The sequence below is a fragment of the Oncorhynchus mykiss genome, chromosome 12 (assembly GCF_057628025.1).
Source record: "Oncorhynchus mykiss isolate SJ-2025 chromosome 12, ASM5762802v1, whole genome shotgun sequence".
Taxonomy (NCBI): domain Eukaryota; kingdom Metazoa; phylum Chordata; class Actinopteri; order Salmoniformes; family Salmonidae; genus Oncorhynchus; species Oncorhynchus mykiss.
This window is the reverse complement of record NC_143033.1, coordinates 77,137,536-77,153,628: the sequence shown is the minus strand read 5'-3', so window position 1 is coordinate 77,153,628 and position 16,093 is coordinate 77,137,536. Positions and strand designations below refer to the sequence as shown.

General features: G+C 44.0%; 1 protein-coding gene across 8 annotated transcripts in view; it reads left to right on the top strand.

Moving 5' to 3' along the window:
* The window catches only part of LOC110538430 (dedicator of cytokinesis protein 7), a 43,989-nt gene extending 28,060 nt beyond the window's left edge, over positions 1-15,929 (top strand). For all 8 annotated transcript variants that reach the window (XM_090193385.1, XM_036938362.2, XM_036938365.2 and 5 more), the window contains 15 exons: positions 189-315; positions 415-496; positions 661-892; positions 980-1,132; positions 1,508-1,767; positions 2,184-2,376; positions 2,468-2,611; positions 2,850-2,996; positions 9,006-9,131; positions 9,288-9,377; positions 9,547-9,783; positions 9,967-10,110; positions 10,194-10,300; positions 10,460-10,639; positions 11,517-15,929. In XM_090193385.1, coding sequence (XP_090049511.1) covers positions 189-315; positions 415-496; positions 661-892; positions 980-1,132; positions 1,508-1,767; positions 2,184-2,376; positions 2,468-2,611; positions 2,850-2,996; positions 9,006-9,131; positions 9,288-9,377; positions 9,547-9,783; positions 9,967-10,110; positions 10,194-10,300; positions 10,460-10,639; positions 11,517-11,559 — 2,265 coding nt within the window. In that variant the 3' untranslated portion in view covers positions 11,560-15,929. The remainder of the gene's footprint in view (positions 1-188; positions 316-414; positions 497-660; positions 893-979; positions 1,133-1,507; positions 1,768-2,183; positions 2,377-2,467; positions 2,612-2,849; positions 2,997-9,005; positions 9,132-9,287; positions 9,378-9,546; positions 9,784-9,966; positions 10,111-10,193; positions 10,301-10,459; positions 10,640-11,516) is intronic.
* The last annotated feature ends 164 nt before the right edge of the window (positions 15,930-16,093 follow it).

Here is a 16,093-nt window from a genome sequence, read left to right as displayed (position 1 = left end):
GCTGATCAGACCTGCTGCACCTCTCAGTGTCCTGCTTCGAGTACAAGGTAGGCACCACTTCTGTCCCCCCTCGCTGATCAGACCGCTGTACCTCTAGTCCTTCACATGTTACCCCTGTTGGACTCTCATACCTGAATACCTCCTATTATAACTGTTCTGACTGTTCCATCTCTGACTGGTTGTCCCAGGGGAAGAAGGCTCTGGAGCGTATCAACAGCCTGACGTTTAAGAAGTCTCAGGACATGAAGGCTCGTCTAGAGGAGGCCATTCTGGGAACCATCGGAGCCCGACAGGAGATGGTCCGTCGCTGCAGAGGTACCAGCACCAGATGGGCCATCATAGTTTATGAGATTTTCTACATGTAATGTTCCTTTGGGGTTGTTACAAGTGTCCTTATGCTTTGTTTTTGTTCAGAGCGGAGTCCATATGGCAATGAGAATGTCAGATGGAGGAAGAACGTCACTCACTGGAGACAGAACACCGACCGAGTCGACAAGTAGGTCCCCGCCATATGCACAGATTAATGCCGAGGTAGACCAATGACTCGATAGAACTTGTCATCAACGGTCTGTGTTCAGTATTTGTGTAGGCACATTGTATAGTGAAGTTTGTACGGATTTGTGTGTGTCTTGAGTGATTGCAAACCCTGTTTCGTTGCAGAACTAAGGCGGAGACGGAGCAGGAGTCCGTGGTGGATGGAAACCTGGCCACTGAAGCCTCTCTGGTCGTCCTGGACACGCTGGAGATCATAGTGAAGACGGTGCTGATGTCAGAGCTGAAGGAGAGTGTTTTGGGCGGGGTGTTGAGGGTCCTCCTCCACAGCATGGCAGGGAGTCAGAGTGCCCTCTTCCTGCAGCACTGCTTCACTACACAGAGGGGACTGGTCTTCAAGGTGTGTGTGTGTGTGTGTGTGTGTGTGTGTGTGTGTGCCCGTATGTTAGTTACACACACAAAGTTACATGTCTTTGTGTGTGTGTAGTTCCCAGAGATGCTGTTTGAGGAGGACACAGAGCTGTGTGCTGACCTGTGTCTGCGTCTGCTCCGCCACTGCAGCAGCAGTGTGGGCTCTGTTCGGAGTCAAGCCTCCGCCTCCCTCTACCTGCTGATGAGGCAGAACTTTGAGATCGGCAACGTGAGTCTCACTCATACAGAAGCTCATCATAGCCTGGAAAGACAAACTGCATTCACACTCCGTTTACCTGTTTTGAAGTGAACCAATAGTGAAATGAAGCGTGAATTCAGTTTGGATTTCCAGGCTAAGCTCTAACCACAATAATACAAATCAAATCCAGTATATTTGTCCTGTGCACAGGATACAGGTGGTGTATGCGTTATAATGAAATGCTTACTTGCAGGTTCACCTGTCAACGATGCAACAACAATAAGAATAGAAGTAAAGATGGTTCCAGTTCAGTCTCAACACCATCAACTGACATGTTGTGGAATTCTGTATTGGTCACATCCCTTCTGTAGTCTTGAGTATTGACTCATCCTCTCTCTGGTGTAGAACTTTGCCCGGGTGAAGATGCAGGTCACCATGTCCCTGTCCTCCCTGGTGGGGACATCTCAGAACTTCAACGAGGAGCACCTCCGACGTTCCCTAAAAACCATCCTGACCTACGCAGAGGAGGACCTGGAGCTACGGGACTCCCCGTTCCCAGAACAGGTCCAGGATCTGGTCTTCAATCTGCACATGATTCTGACTGACACAGTCAAGATGAAGGAGCACCAGCAGGACCCTGAGATGCTCATTGATCTCATGTACAGGTATTACACATACAACAGCTGTCTCATCGGCACAACCACTTTCTCTCAAACACATTCACATCCACAAACTGAGTAAAGAGAAATCCATTGTGAAAGGGGGATACCAATGCCTTCAACTGAAATGTGTCTTCCGCATTTAACCCAATCCCTCTGAATCAGAGAGGTGCGGGGGGCTGCCTTAATCGACATCCACGTCTTCGGCGCCCGTGGAACAGTGGGTTAACTGCCTTGCTCAGGGGCAGAACGACAGATTTTTACCTTGTCAGCTCGGGGATTTGATCCAGCAACCTTTCGGGTTACTGGCCCAGCACTCTAACCACTAGGCTACCTGCCGCCTCGGCTTGGGATTGCATTAGCTATGTACCGCCTTTATTTTCTGTCTTTCTCCCTCCCCACCTCCTTTCTCCCCCCCTCAGGATTGCTAAGGGCTACCAGAACTCCCCTGACCTGCGCCTGACGTGGCTGCAGAACATGGCGGGGAAGCACTCGGAGAGAGGGAACCACGCGGAGGCAGCCCACTGCCTGGTGCACAGCGCCGCCCTGGTGGCAGAGTACCTCAACATGCTGGAGGACTGCCGCTACCTGCCCATTGGCTGTGTCACCTTCCAGGTCAGGAGTGTGTGTTTTCCTGTCCATTATAGTATACCTCAAAACCTTAGCTGAGTTTTTTCCTGACTGCTATGTCCCTTACCTGCTGTAGCACATCTCGTCTAATGTTCTGGAGGAGTCAGCGGTGTCTGATGACATCCTGTCCCCGGAGGAGGAGGGTATCTGTGCGGGGAAGTACTTCAGCGAGTTGGGGCTGGTGGGGCTGCTGGAGCAAGCTGCAACCTCCTTCCACATGGTATTACTCAGATCTTCTTTACATTGAGATGTCCTTAAATACGTGATGAATAACTTTTGAATCTCTCTCTTTGAGTGGGCGCCCTACACATCAGAATGCCTTACCACCTAGTAAATAGACAGCGCTATATGTTCACATTGAGAAAACCAGGTTTTGGTCATGTATATATGAATTGTAGTATGCTGTAGGTAGACTTCTCACTGTCCTCTCACTGTTTCATACTGTATCTCCCCTGCAGGCTTCCATGTATGAGGCCATCAACGAGGTGTATAAGATCCTACTCCCGGTCCACGAGGCCAACAGAGACTTCAAGAAGCTGGCTACTGTCCATGGAAAGTTGCAGGACACCTTTAACAAAATCTACAACCAGAGTTCTGGATGGGAGGTAAAGTAAATGTAAATATGCTGTTTGTTTGTGTAACTTAACGGACATTGAGTTTATTTAAGCAATAAGGCACGCGGGGGTGTGGTATATGGCCGATGTACAGTTGAAGTCGGAAGTTTACATACACCTTAGTCAAATACATTTTAACTCAGTTTTTCACAATTCCTGACATTTAATCCGAGTAAACATTCCCTGTTTTCAGTCAGTTAGGATCACCACTTTATTTTAAGAATGTGAAATGTCAGAAGTAGAGCGAGTGATTCATTTCAGCTTTTATTTATTTCATCACATTCTCAGTGAGTCATAAGTTTACATACATTCAATTAGTATTTGGGAGCTTTGCCTTTAACTTCCACAAGCTTCCCACAATAAGTTGGGTGAATTTTGGCCCATTCCTCCTGACAGAGCTGGTGCAACTGAGTCAGGTTTCCTAGGCCTCCTTGCTCACACACACTTCTTCAGTTCATCCAACAAATGTTCTATGGGATTGAGGTCAGGGCTTTGTGATGGCCACTCCAATACCTTGACTTTGTTGTCCTTAAGCAATTTTGCCACAACGTTGGATGTATGCTTGGGGTCATTGTCCATTTGGAAGACCCATTTGCGACCAAGCTTTAACTTCCTGACTGATGTCTTGAGATGTTACTTCAATATATCCACATAATGTTCCTTCCTCATGATGTCTTCTATTTTGTTAAGTGCACTAGTCCCTCCTGCAGCAAAGCACCCCATAACATGATGCTGCCACCCCCGTGCTTCACGGTTGGGATGGTGTTCTTCAGCTTGCAAGCCTCCCCCTTTTTCCTCCAAACATAACAATGGTCACTATGGCCAAACTGTTCTATTTTTGTTTCATCAGACCAGAGGACATTTCTCCAAAAAGTACGATATTTGTCCTCATGTGCGAATGCAAATCGTAGTCTGGATTTTTTATGGCGGTTTTGGAGCAGTGGCTTATTCCTTGCTGAGCAGCCTTTCAGGTAATGTTGATATAGAACTCGTTTTATTGTGGATATAGATACTTTTGTACCTGTTTCCTCCAGCATCTTCACAGGGTCCTTTGCTGTTGTTCTGGGATTGATTAGCACTTTTCACTCCAATGTACATTCATCTCTAGGAGACAGAACGCGTCTCCTTCCTGAGCGGTATGTCGGCTGCGTGGTCCCATGGTGTTTATACTTGCGTACTATTGTTTGTACAGATGAACATGGTACCTTCAGGAATTTGGACATTTCTCCCAAGGATGAACCAGACTTGTGGAGGTCTAAAAAAAAATATCTGAGGTCTTGGCTGATTTCTTTTGATTTTCTCATGATGTCAAAAGTTTTGAGAATGACATGAGTATTAATTTTCACAAAGTCTGCTGCCTCAGTTTGTATGATGGCAATTTGCGTATACTCCAAGATGTTATGAAGAGTGATCAGATGAATTGCAATTAATTGCAAAGTCCCTCTTTGCCATGCAAATGAACTGAATCCCCAAAAAACATTTCTACTGCATTTCAGCCCTGCCACAAAAGGACCAGCTGACATCATGTCAGTGATTCTCTCGTTAACACGGGTGTGAGTGTTGACTAGGACAAGGCTGGAGATCACTCTGTCATGCTGATTGAGTTCGAATAACAGACTGGAAGCTTCAAAAGGAGGGTGGTGCTTGGAATCATTGTTCTTCATCTGTCAACCATGGTTACCTCAAGGAAACATGTGCCGTCATCATTGCTTTGCACAAAAAGGGCTTCACAAGCAAGGATATTACTGCCAGTAAGATTGCACCTAAATCAACCATTTATCGGATCATCAAGAACTTCAAGGAGAGCGGTTTAATTGTTGTGAAGAAGGCTTCAGGGCGCCCAAGAAAGTCCAGCAAGCACCAGGACCGTCTCCTAAAGTTGATTCAGCTGCGGGATCGGGGCACCACCAGTACAAAGCTTGCTCAGGAATGGCAGCAGGCAGGTGTGAGTGCATCTGCATGCACAGTTAGGCAAATACTTTTGGAGGATGGCCTGGTGTCAAGAAGGGCAGCAAAGAAGCCACTTCTCTCCAGGAAAAACATCAGGGACAGAATGATATTCTGCAAAAGGTACAGGGATTGGACTGCTGAGGACTGGGGTAAAGTCATTTTCTCTGATGAATCACCTTTCCGATTGTTTGGGGCATCCGGAAAAAAGCTTGTCCGGAGAAGACAAGGTGAGCGCTACCATCAGTCCTGTGTCATGCCAACAGTAAAGCATCCTAAGACCATTCATGTGTGGGGTTGCTTCTCAGCCAAGGGTGTGGGCTCACTCACAATTTTGCCTAAGAACACAGCCATGAATAAAGAATGGTACCAACACATCCTCCGTGAGCAACTTCAAATCAAAATCAAATTTTATTTGTCACATACACATGGTTAGCAGATGTTAATGCGAGTGTAGCGAAATGCTTGTGCTTCTAGTTCCGACAATGCAGTAATAACCAACAAGTAATCTAACTAACAATTCCAAAACTACTGTCTTGTACACAGTGTGAGGGGATAAAGAATATGTACATAAGGATATATGAATGAGTGATGGTACAGAGCAGCATAGGCAGATACAGTAGATTGTATCGAGTACAGTATATACATATGAGATGAGTATGTAAACAAAGTGGCATAGTTAAAGTGGCTAGTGATACATGTATTACATAAGGATACAGTCGATGATATAGAGTACAGTATATACGTATGCATATGAGATGAATAATGTAGGGTAAGTAACATTATATAAGGTAGCATTGTTTAAAGTGGCTAGTGATATATTTACATCATTTCCCATCAATTCCCATTATTAAAGTGGCTGGAGTTGAGTCAGTGTCCGTGTGTTCTCCCAACCATCCAGGAACAGTTTGGTGACGAACAATGCCTTTTCCAGCATGATGGTGCACCTTGTCAATAAAAGCCTTTGACACTTATGAAATGCTTGTAATTATACTTCAGTATTCCATAGTAACATCTGACATATCTAAAGACACTGAAGCAGCAAACTTTGTGGAAATAAATATTTGTGTCATTCTCAACATTTGGCCACGACTGTATGTAAACTTCTGACCCACTGGAATTGTGATACAGTGAATTATAAGTGAAATAATCTGTTTGTAAACAATTGTTGAAAAATGACTTGTGTCATGCACAAAGTAGATGTCCTAACCGACTTGCCAAAACTATAGTTTGTTAACAAGAAATTTGTGGAGTGGTTGAAAAACGAGTTTTCATGACTCCAACCTAAGTGTATGTAAACTTCCGACTTCAACTGTACCATGGCTAAGGGCTGTTCTAATGCGCGATGCAAAGCAGAGTGCCTGGGTACAGCCCTTAGCCGTGGTACATTGTCCATATACCACAAACTCGGAGATGCCTTATTGCTATTATAATCTGGTTACCAACGTAATTAAAGCAGTAAAAATGCATGTTTTGTCACCCATGGTATACGGTCTGATATACTACAGCTGTCAGCCAATCAGCATTCAGGGCTCAAACCACCCAATTTATAAATGCATTTAAACAATAATATTTGATTTCTCTTTCCTGTGGTTTCCCTGCCTTTCCTGTCCTTTCTGGATGATGTTTCCTAACTGGTAAGTGAAATGTTATAAAACTCTCCCCAACACTTATTCTAACCACAGTATTGCATTCACACTTTGACACACTTAACCAATACATAGTTGTGTAAAACAGTTGCACAAGATTGACTGGCTCCAACTCTCTGGGGCGTATTTAGTGGTTGCTGTGGTAGCATATGGTTTCAATGTTTTAACTGGGGCTCTAAATTAAAAAATGTAATTGGTAGCATCGATGTTCCCAACTTAAAAAATGTACAAGCAGCAGAAAATATGATTTAATTATTCTTATTTTTTGTATTGAGAGAGACTATATGAATTCTGTCTACTTCTGAAGCACATGTTGTGCCCTAGAAATGTATATGTAACCCTTTAAATATGTTTATTATTTATTTATTTATTTCCAGACAAATTGAAACCAAATACTTTTCATTGAATTTAAAAAGTAATTTGTGGAATATTAGGTTTCTACATTGTGTAAAAGCACTTTTCTGACCGAGATGCATTGCATTGAAAATTGTACACCGTCTCTTTAAGAGTGTCAAGTTTGATGAGAACATGCAAGACATCTCAGTGATATGGGTTAGAAACAAGCAGTTGTCGCTGTATTAGGGGTGCAAGCATGATGCTAATGAATATGTGCTTGGGAACAATGGTACAGCAAAGCCTTGTCATTACAAAAATTATTATTGAAAAAATTATCTGATTTTTTTAAATAAAATACTAATTAATACACTTCCTTCAGAAATGATTCAGACCCCTTCAGTTTTTCCACATTTTGTTAAGTTACAGCCTTATTCTAAAATCCTCCGCAATCTACACACACAATGACAAAGTGAAAACTGTTTTTTAGAAATGTTTGCTAATTTATACAAAATACAAAACAGATGCCTTATTCACATAAGTATTCAAACCCTTTGCTATGAGACTTGAAATTGAGTTCAAATGCATCCTGTTTCTATTGATCATCATTGATGTTTCTACAACCTGATTGGAGTCCACCTGGGGTAAATTCAATTGATTGGACATGATTTGGAAAGGCACACACCTGTCTATATAAGGTCCCACAGTTGACAGTGCAGGTCAGAATAAAAACCAAGCCAAGAGGTCGAAGGAATTGTCTGTAGAGCTCCGAGAGAGGATTGTGTCGAGGCACAGATCTGGGGAAGGGTACCAAAACAGTTCTGCAGTATTGAAGGTCCCCAAGAACACCGTGGCCTCCATCATTCTTAAATGGAAGAAGTTTGGAAACACCAATATTCTTCTTAGAACTGGCCGCCCTGCCAAACTGAGCATTAGGGGGAGAAGGGCCTTGATCAGGGAGGTGACCAAGAACCCGATGGTCACTCTAACAGAGCTCCAGAGTTCCTCTGTGGAGATGGGAGAACCTTCCAGAAGGTCAACCATCTCTGCAGCACGCCACTTTATTGTAGAGTGGCCAGATGGAAGCCACACCTTAGTAAAATCCACATGACCGCCTGCTTGGAGTTTGCGGAAGGGCACCTGAAGACTCTCAGACCATGATAAACAAGATTCTCTGGTCTGATGAAACCAAGATTGAACTATTTGGGCTGAATGCCAAGCATCACGTCTGGAGGAAACCTGGCACCATCCATACGGTGAAGCATGGTGGTGGAAACATCATGCCGTGGGGATTTTTCAGCTGCAGGGACTGGGGAGACTATGATCGAAGGAAAGATGAACAGAGCAAAGTACAGAGAGCTCTTTGATGAAAACCTGCTCCAGAGCGCTCAGGACCTTAGACTGGGGTTAAGGTTCACCTTTAAACAGGCCACGATCATAAGCACACAGCCAAGACAACGCAGGAGTGGATTCGAGAAAAGTCTCAATGTCCTTGAGTGACCCGGACTTGAACCTGGTTGAACATCTCTGGAGAGACCTGAAAATATCTGTGCTGCGACGCTCCCCATCCAAACTGACAGAGCTTGAGAGGATCTGCAGAGAAGAATGGGAGAAACTCCCCTAATACAGCTGTGCCAAGCTTGTACCGTCATACAAGAATTGTATATAGACTTATTTTCTACTGTATTTTTGACTGTCTGTTTGTTTTACTCTATATGTAACTCTGTGTTGTTGTACAGGTCGAACTGCTTTGCTTTACCTTGGCCAGGTCGCAATTGTAAATGAGAACTTGTTCTCAACTTGCCTACCTGGTTAGAATAAGGCTGTAATGTAACAAAATGTGGAAAAAGTCAAGGGGTCTGAATACTTTACAAAGGCAGTCCCAAATTAAAACGCCAAATTGCACAGCAAAATATGTTGTCACTTGTGGTGGCACTTTAGAGCCCTGGTTGTAACATGTCAATTTAGGACAATTTAGACTAAGTGACTCTGAAAGTAATCTCTGTTTTCTGTTTTCCTGTTCTTCCCCCCCCCCCTCTCTGTCTTCCATGCCCCTCTCTATAGTGTGTAGAGGATGTTTGGGACCTACTTCCGGGTGGGCTTCTACGGCTGTCGCTTTGGGGACCTGGATGAGCAGGAGTTTGTGTACAAGGAGCCCTCTATCACCAAGCTGGCTGAGATCTCCTACAGATTAGAGGTACGGTCAGAGGAGAATAACGAGGAGGATGTTAATAATCATTTATATAGCACCCAAAGACATCAGTGATCCTTTCTGAAACTCACTGGATCATTGCAGAGTTGTGTGTTATAAGCTGATACCAGTCTTTTTGAATGACTCTCTCATCTTGTTCAGGAGTTCTATGCTGAGCGGTTTGGAGATGATGTGGTGGAGATTATCAAGGACTCCAACCATGTGGACAAGAACAAGCTGGACCCCAATAAGGTAAAAGGCCCAAAGTCTCAGAAAGTGAAATTACTGAAGGTTTGTGTTTTAGTTTTTACTTGGGGATGTGAGGAATGACCATTAGTACGGATCTATGTGTTGTATATCTGCGTGGCTCTCAGGCCTACCTCCAGTGCTTATATATGTGTTTTATATCTATGTCTGTCAGGCCTACCTCCAGATCACCTATGTGGAGCCCTTCTTCGACACCTACGAGCTGAAGGAGAGGATCACCTACTTCGACAAGAACTACAACCTGCGCACCTTCATGTACTGCACCCCCTTCACCCTGGACGGGCGCGCCCACGGGGACCTGCACGAGCAGTACAAACGCAAGTCCATCCTCACCACGTCCCACGCTTTCCCCTACATCAAGACACGCGTCAACGTCATCCACAAAGAGGAGGTGGGTCACTGTGTACATGTAGGACTAGTGTGAAACATGGTGAACACTGTGAACAGTGAAATTATTTATATTTATCAGTGTTTTTCCAGGTGCTCATAGAGCTTTACAGTACATAACACTATCTTAATCCACTAGCAGTGAGGCAGTGCTCGTGATCATGTCACTGTCCCCTCTTCTCTCCAGATCATCCTGGTGCCCATGGAGGTGGCTATAGAGGACATGCAGAAGAAGACCCAGGAGCTGGCCTTCGCTACCCACCAGGAGCCTGCCGACGCCAAGATGCTGCAGATGGTGCTGCAGGGCTCCGTGGGCACCACTGTCAACCAGGTACTGTGTGTTGTTTAATATCCCTTTGTGTGTTTGACATGCTGGATCGTGTACGTAACTGTCTCTCTCGCTCTCGCGCTCAGGGCCCTCTGGAGGTGGCCCAGGTCTTTCTCTCTGACATTCCTGATGACCCCAAGCTGTACCGTCATCACAACAAACTACGCCTCTGCTTTAAAGACTTCACTAAGAGGTGATAACACCTTACAAAGCCTGTACATGGACTCTACAGTCTGACACGCATGCACACACACACATTTCAATAACTCAGTGAACAGACTTTGACTCCCCGTGCGTGTGCGTGCGCGTGTGTGTGTGCGTGTGTGTCTGTGTGTGCATTCCTCTCCTGCAGGTGTGAGGATGCCCTGAGGAAGAACAAGACTCTGATTGGTCAAGACCAGAAAGAGTACCACAAGGAAATGGAGAGGAACTACAATAAGCTGAAAGACTCTCTGGGACCTCTCATCACCCGCAAGATCCCCCAGCTCTACAGGACACTGCCGGCTGCAGGGCTTCAGTCTGCTACACAAAGGTTACAAATCAAATCTTATTGGTCACGTGCACATATTTAGCAGATGTTATTGCTGGTGTAGCGAAATGCTTGTGTTTCTAGCTCCAACAGTGCAGTAGTATCTTAACAATACATACAAATCTAAAAGTAATAGAATGGAATTAATACATATGTTAATATTAGGACGAGCAATGTCAGACTAAAATACAGTAGAATAGAATACAGTATATACATATGAAATGAGGAAAGCATTATGTAAACATTATTAAAGTGACCAGTGATTCCATGTCTATGTACAAGAAACTGGATTCCCACACTTATGAACATTTATGGACACACACACTCATAATACACAGACCTACCACACACACACACACACACACAATATGAGCGCATCCAACTCTACAGAGCACTGACATCTACAGCCTACACAATAGTAACTGGACACCGTCTAACACACACACAGATGCAAACACACACGCTGTGAGCTAATCCATTTGAACACCCCACTGCCAGCCTCTGCTTTGAAAAACACCGTAGAAACTCGACACTTCACATACGCGTAGTCACACAAACATGCATCACGCCCCACTGAGTGCCACTAGTAGGACCCCTTCATCCACACACAATGCAGCTGCTGCTTCAATCATCTCAGCAGATCTGTTTTGTAAACCATTGGTTGGTTTCTGACTGGGTGTTTTTGGAGCCAGCTGCGTGTCTTATATGAGGGATGGAGGATTTCTAATCACAGGCAGATACAGCACAGCCACACCTGCCAGAACACAAAATGACATACACCATACCAGCAATGAAGAGGCTCCTTCATCCACACATTGCAAAACCTTCATCCAGATAGCAGCATTTTAATCTGTCTTTTCATCTTTTTATGTCTTCACAGAAATTCCTTCAGTAGGTCCAGTCTCCGCAGGGGGGACTGTTGAAGCACAGCAGACCTCGTCAACAGAGAGGAAACCGAGAGCTTGAGACATACTCTTGATTTCAACTGGTCTGTCTCCCCCACCCCCTTCACACACCAACAGTCTATCCTCAACATTCACACCATCCTTCTCCATCTCTCTAGCTTGTTATTCCAAACCCCCCCCCAGTGTCAGGCCATACCATCTCTCTCCCGCCTCACTCACTCATTTCTTGTCGTCCTCTCCTGCTCTGCTCTACCTCCCCCCATTCTCTCTGTCTCTCACACTCCTATAGGAAAAGCTCCCTCTGTTTATACTGGAAGTTTATCTGCACTGTAAACAGTCATTTGGACCATCTCTCTCTTTCTCCTGGGCATTTACATAGACCAGCTTTCAGGAGGAGTCTCTCTGCATTGAGGAGGAGCCAGAATGATGCCTCTCCCTCACTGTTCATCTCCGCTCAGTTTAATTGTAGCTTTTCCTGAACTGGAGAATCCAAAACAGCTCCTAGGCGCTTCCCTAATTGTGTGTTTGTTTTGGGCCGCGTTTGAATGTGTGCGCTTGGAAGTTTGTGTTTGAGTGTGTGTCTTGCCCCGACTGCACAGGATATAGGCTTCTTTCCATTTGCTTGTGTGTGTGTCATGTTTGCTGTGGACGGGCCTGGGTGGTTACACTGTGTGGTTTAGCAGGCCTGTTCCCTGTGTTTCGTGGCCTTAGTGAATTTGTGTGTGATTATTTTGGTGGGGGACCAGTTGCTGCCAGACGTAGTCATTAAATGTTCCCAGGGAAGTCGTTCTGTAACCAACGATCCTCATACCAAATAACTGACATTCTTTCACTACTGACTTCTCTCTTTCATACACCCTGTATCAGGACAGGAATTCATTATGAAGAGGTATGACATTTTGATCATTAGAGGCCTGCCTGCTCTAGATCAACATACAATGGACACATTGTAGGTTGGAGAGATGTGGCTTTGGGAAGAGAGGGAGCCTTACAAATGGTCTCTGACACTGTGAAATTTTATTTTTCCTGCACTGACCAAAAACACTGTCGCATCACTGATGTTCACATGGTAATCACTGCCAGACAGGCAGTGGACATTCACTCTCTCCCCCTCTCTCCCTCTCTCACTCTGTGCTGACAAACACTCCACATGTTCTGGAATGAATCTTCAACCCTGTGGTTGGTGGAAACATGTAATATAGTTTTTTTTTAACTACTGTATTGGACTGCGTCTCCTTTATTGTATTGCACTATACTGTATTCACACTGCCGCACCTACGTACCAACGTCTGTAACTACTGTATTTCCTCTGTTTATTGTATTTTCACGAGGCTTGTCTAAAACTGCATTTTTATCGGTCAGGAAAAGAACTACTCTTTTTTTATTTATTCACTTTTTTTTTTGTACTGCTCTGTATTAAAATGTTATTTCAATATTAACAGTATGCTTTTATCAGTGCTGATGAATATACAATGTGTTGGGAAAGTATTCAGACCCCTTGACTTTTTCCACCATTTGTTATGCTACAGCCTTGTTCTAAAAATAGATTAAATCCTACACACAATACCTCATAATGACAAAGAAAAAATGTGTTTTTATAAATTTTTGCAAATTTATAAAAACAAAAACAAAACTGAAATATTACATTTACGTAAGTATTCAGACCCTTTACTCAGTCTTTGTTGAGGCACCTTTGGCAGCAATCACAGTCTTGAGTCTTCTTGGGTATGACGGTACAAGCTTGGCACACCTGTATTTGAGGAGTTTCTCCCATTCTTCTATGCAGATCCTCTCAAGCTCTGTCAATTTGGATGGGGAGCGTTGCTGCACAGTTATTTCCAGGTCTCTCCAGAGATGTTAGATCGGGTTCAAATTCTAGCTCTGGCTGGGCCACTCAAGGACATTGAGACTTGTCCCGTAGCCACTCTTGCGTTGTCCTGTTGGAAGGTGAACCCTCGCCTCAGTCTGAGGTCCTGAGTGCTCTGAAACAGGTTTTCATCAAGGATCTCTCTGTACTTTATTCTGTTCATCTTTCCCTCAATCATGACTAGTCTCCCAGTCCCTGCCACTGAAAAACATCCCACAGCATGATGCTGCCACCACCATGCTTCCCCGTAGGGATGGTGCCAGGTCAGGCTAAAGAGTAAAATATTGGTTTCATCAAACCAGAGCATCTTGTTTCCCATGGTCTGAGAGTCTTTAGGTGCCATTTGGCAAACTCCAAGCGGGCTGTCAAGTGTCTTTTACTGAGGAGTGGCTTCCTTCTGGCCACTTTACCATAAAGGCCTGATTAGTGGAGTGCTGCAGAGATGGTTGTCCTTCTGGAAAGTTCCCCTATCTCGACAGAGGAACTCTGGAGCTCTGTCAGAGTGACCATTGGGTTCTTGATAACCTCCCCGACCAAGGCCCTTCTCCCCCGATTGCTCAGTTTTGCCTTGGTGGTTACAAACTTCTTCCATTTAAGAATGATGGAGATCACTGTGTTCTTGGGGACCTTCAATGCTGCGGACATTTTTGTACCCTTCCGCAGCTCTGTGCCTTGACACAATCCTCTCTCGGAGCTCTACGGACAATTCCTTTGACCTCATGGCTTGGTTTTTGCTCTGACATGCACTGTCAACTGTGGGACCTTTACAAAGCCTCTTTGCTTGACATCATGGGAAAACCAAAAGAAATCAGACAATACCTCAGGGGGGAAAAATGTAGACCTCCACAAGTCTGGTTTATCCTTGGGAGCAATTTCCAAATGCCTGAAGGTACCACGTTCATCTGTACAAACAATAGTACGCAAGTATAAACACCATGGGACCACGCAGCCGTCATTCTGTCTCCTAGAGATGAACGTACTTTGGTGCGAAAAGGGCTAATCAATCCCAGAACAACAGCAAAGGATCTTGTGAAGATGCTGGTGGAAACCGGTACAAAAGTATCTATATCCACAGTAAAACGAGTCCAATATCGACATAATCTGAAAGGCCCCAAAGCAAGGAAGAAGCTGCCATAAAAAAGCCAGACTACGGTTTGCAACTGCACATGGGGACAAATATTGTACTTTTTGTAGAAATGTCCTCTGGTCTGATGAAAAAAAAATAGATCAGTTTGGTCATAATGACCATCGTTATGTTTGGAGGAGAAAGGGGAGGCTTGCAAGCCGAAGAACACCATCCCAACTTTGAAGCACGGGGTTGGCATCATCATGTTGTGGGGGTGCACTTCACAAAATAGAAGGCATCATGAGGATGGAACATTATGTGGATATATTGAAGCAAATCTCAAGACATCAGTCTTCCAAATGGACAATGACCCCAAGCATACTTCCAAAGTTGTGGCAAAATGGCTTAAGGACATCAAAGTCAAGGTATTGGAGAGGCCGTCACAAAGCCCTGACCTCAATCCTATAGAAAATGTGTGGGCAAAACTAAAAGAGCGTGTGCGAGAAAGGAGGCCGACAAACCTGACTCTGTTACACCAGCTCTGTCAGGAAGAATGGGCCAAAATTTTCCCAACTTATTGTGGGAAGCTTGTGGAAGGCTACCTGAAACATTTGACCCAAGTCAAACAATTTAAAGGCAATGCTACCAAATACTAATTGAGTGTACAGTATGTAAACTTCTGACCCACTGGGAATGTGATGAAAGAAGTAAAAGCTGAAATAAATCATTCTCTTTACTATTATTCTGACATTTCACATTCTTAAAATAAAGTGGTGATCCTAACTGACCTAAAACAGGGAATCTTTACTAGGATTAAATGTCAGGAATTGTGAAACTGAGTTTAAATGTATTTGGCTAAGATGTATGTAAACTTCCGACTTCAACTGTAAATAGACAGGGGTGTGTGTGCCTTTCCAAATAATGTCCAATCAATTGAATGTACCACAGGTTGACTCCAATCAAGTTGTAGAAACATCTCAAGGATGATCAATGGAAACAGCTGATGCAGCTGAGCTCATAGCAAAGGGTCTGAATATCAATGTAAATAAGGTATTTCTGTTTTTTTATTTTAAATACATTTGCAAACATTTCTAATCCTGTTTTCGCTTTGTTATTGGGCATTGAGTGTTGATTAATTAGGAATTTTATTTGATCCATTTTAGAGTAAGGCTGTCAAGGGGTTTGGATACTTTCTGAATGCACTGTACTGTATATACACTTGAGAGGGTTAATCATTCAGACACATGGTTTCACTGCCCTGGGAATATGAGTCCCTGGACTGGATTCAGCCAGCAGGGGAAATATTTCACCAACTAAATGATTTAAACACCTTCGTTAATTAATTGATAGGCTATAGGCCTATAGTATATTGTGTTATTAATGCAGATGGGTATCTCATTTTTATGTGTATCGACATATGGCGTATTATTGCTTTATTAAAACATTTTGAGAAAAGATGTAACGTTCCATTTCGAATGGATTATGAATAGGCTGTGGATTGATTATCCTGGAGCAACTGAACGGGTATAGTCATCTGGCTCTCAGGACGCATCTTTGCAGACTTGAACCAACCTAATTATTGGCCAGACGATGCCGAGCAGAGCCCTCAGATCTCAATT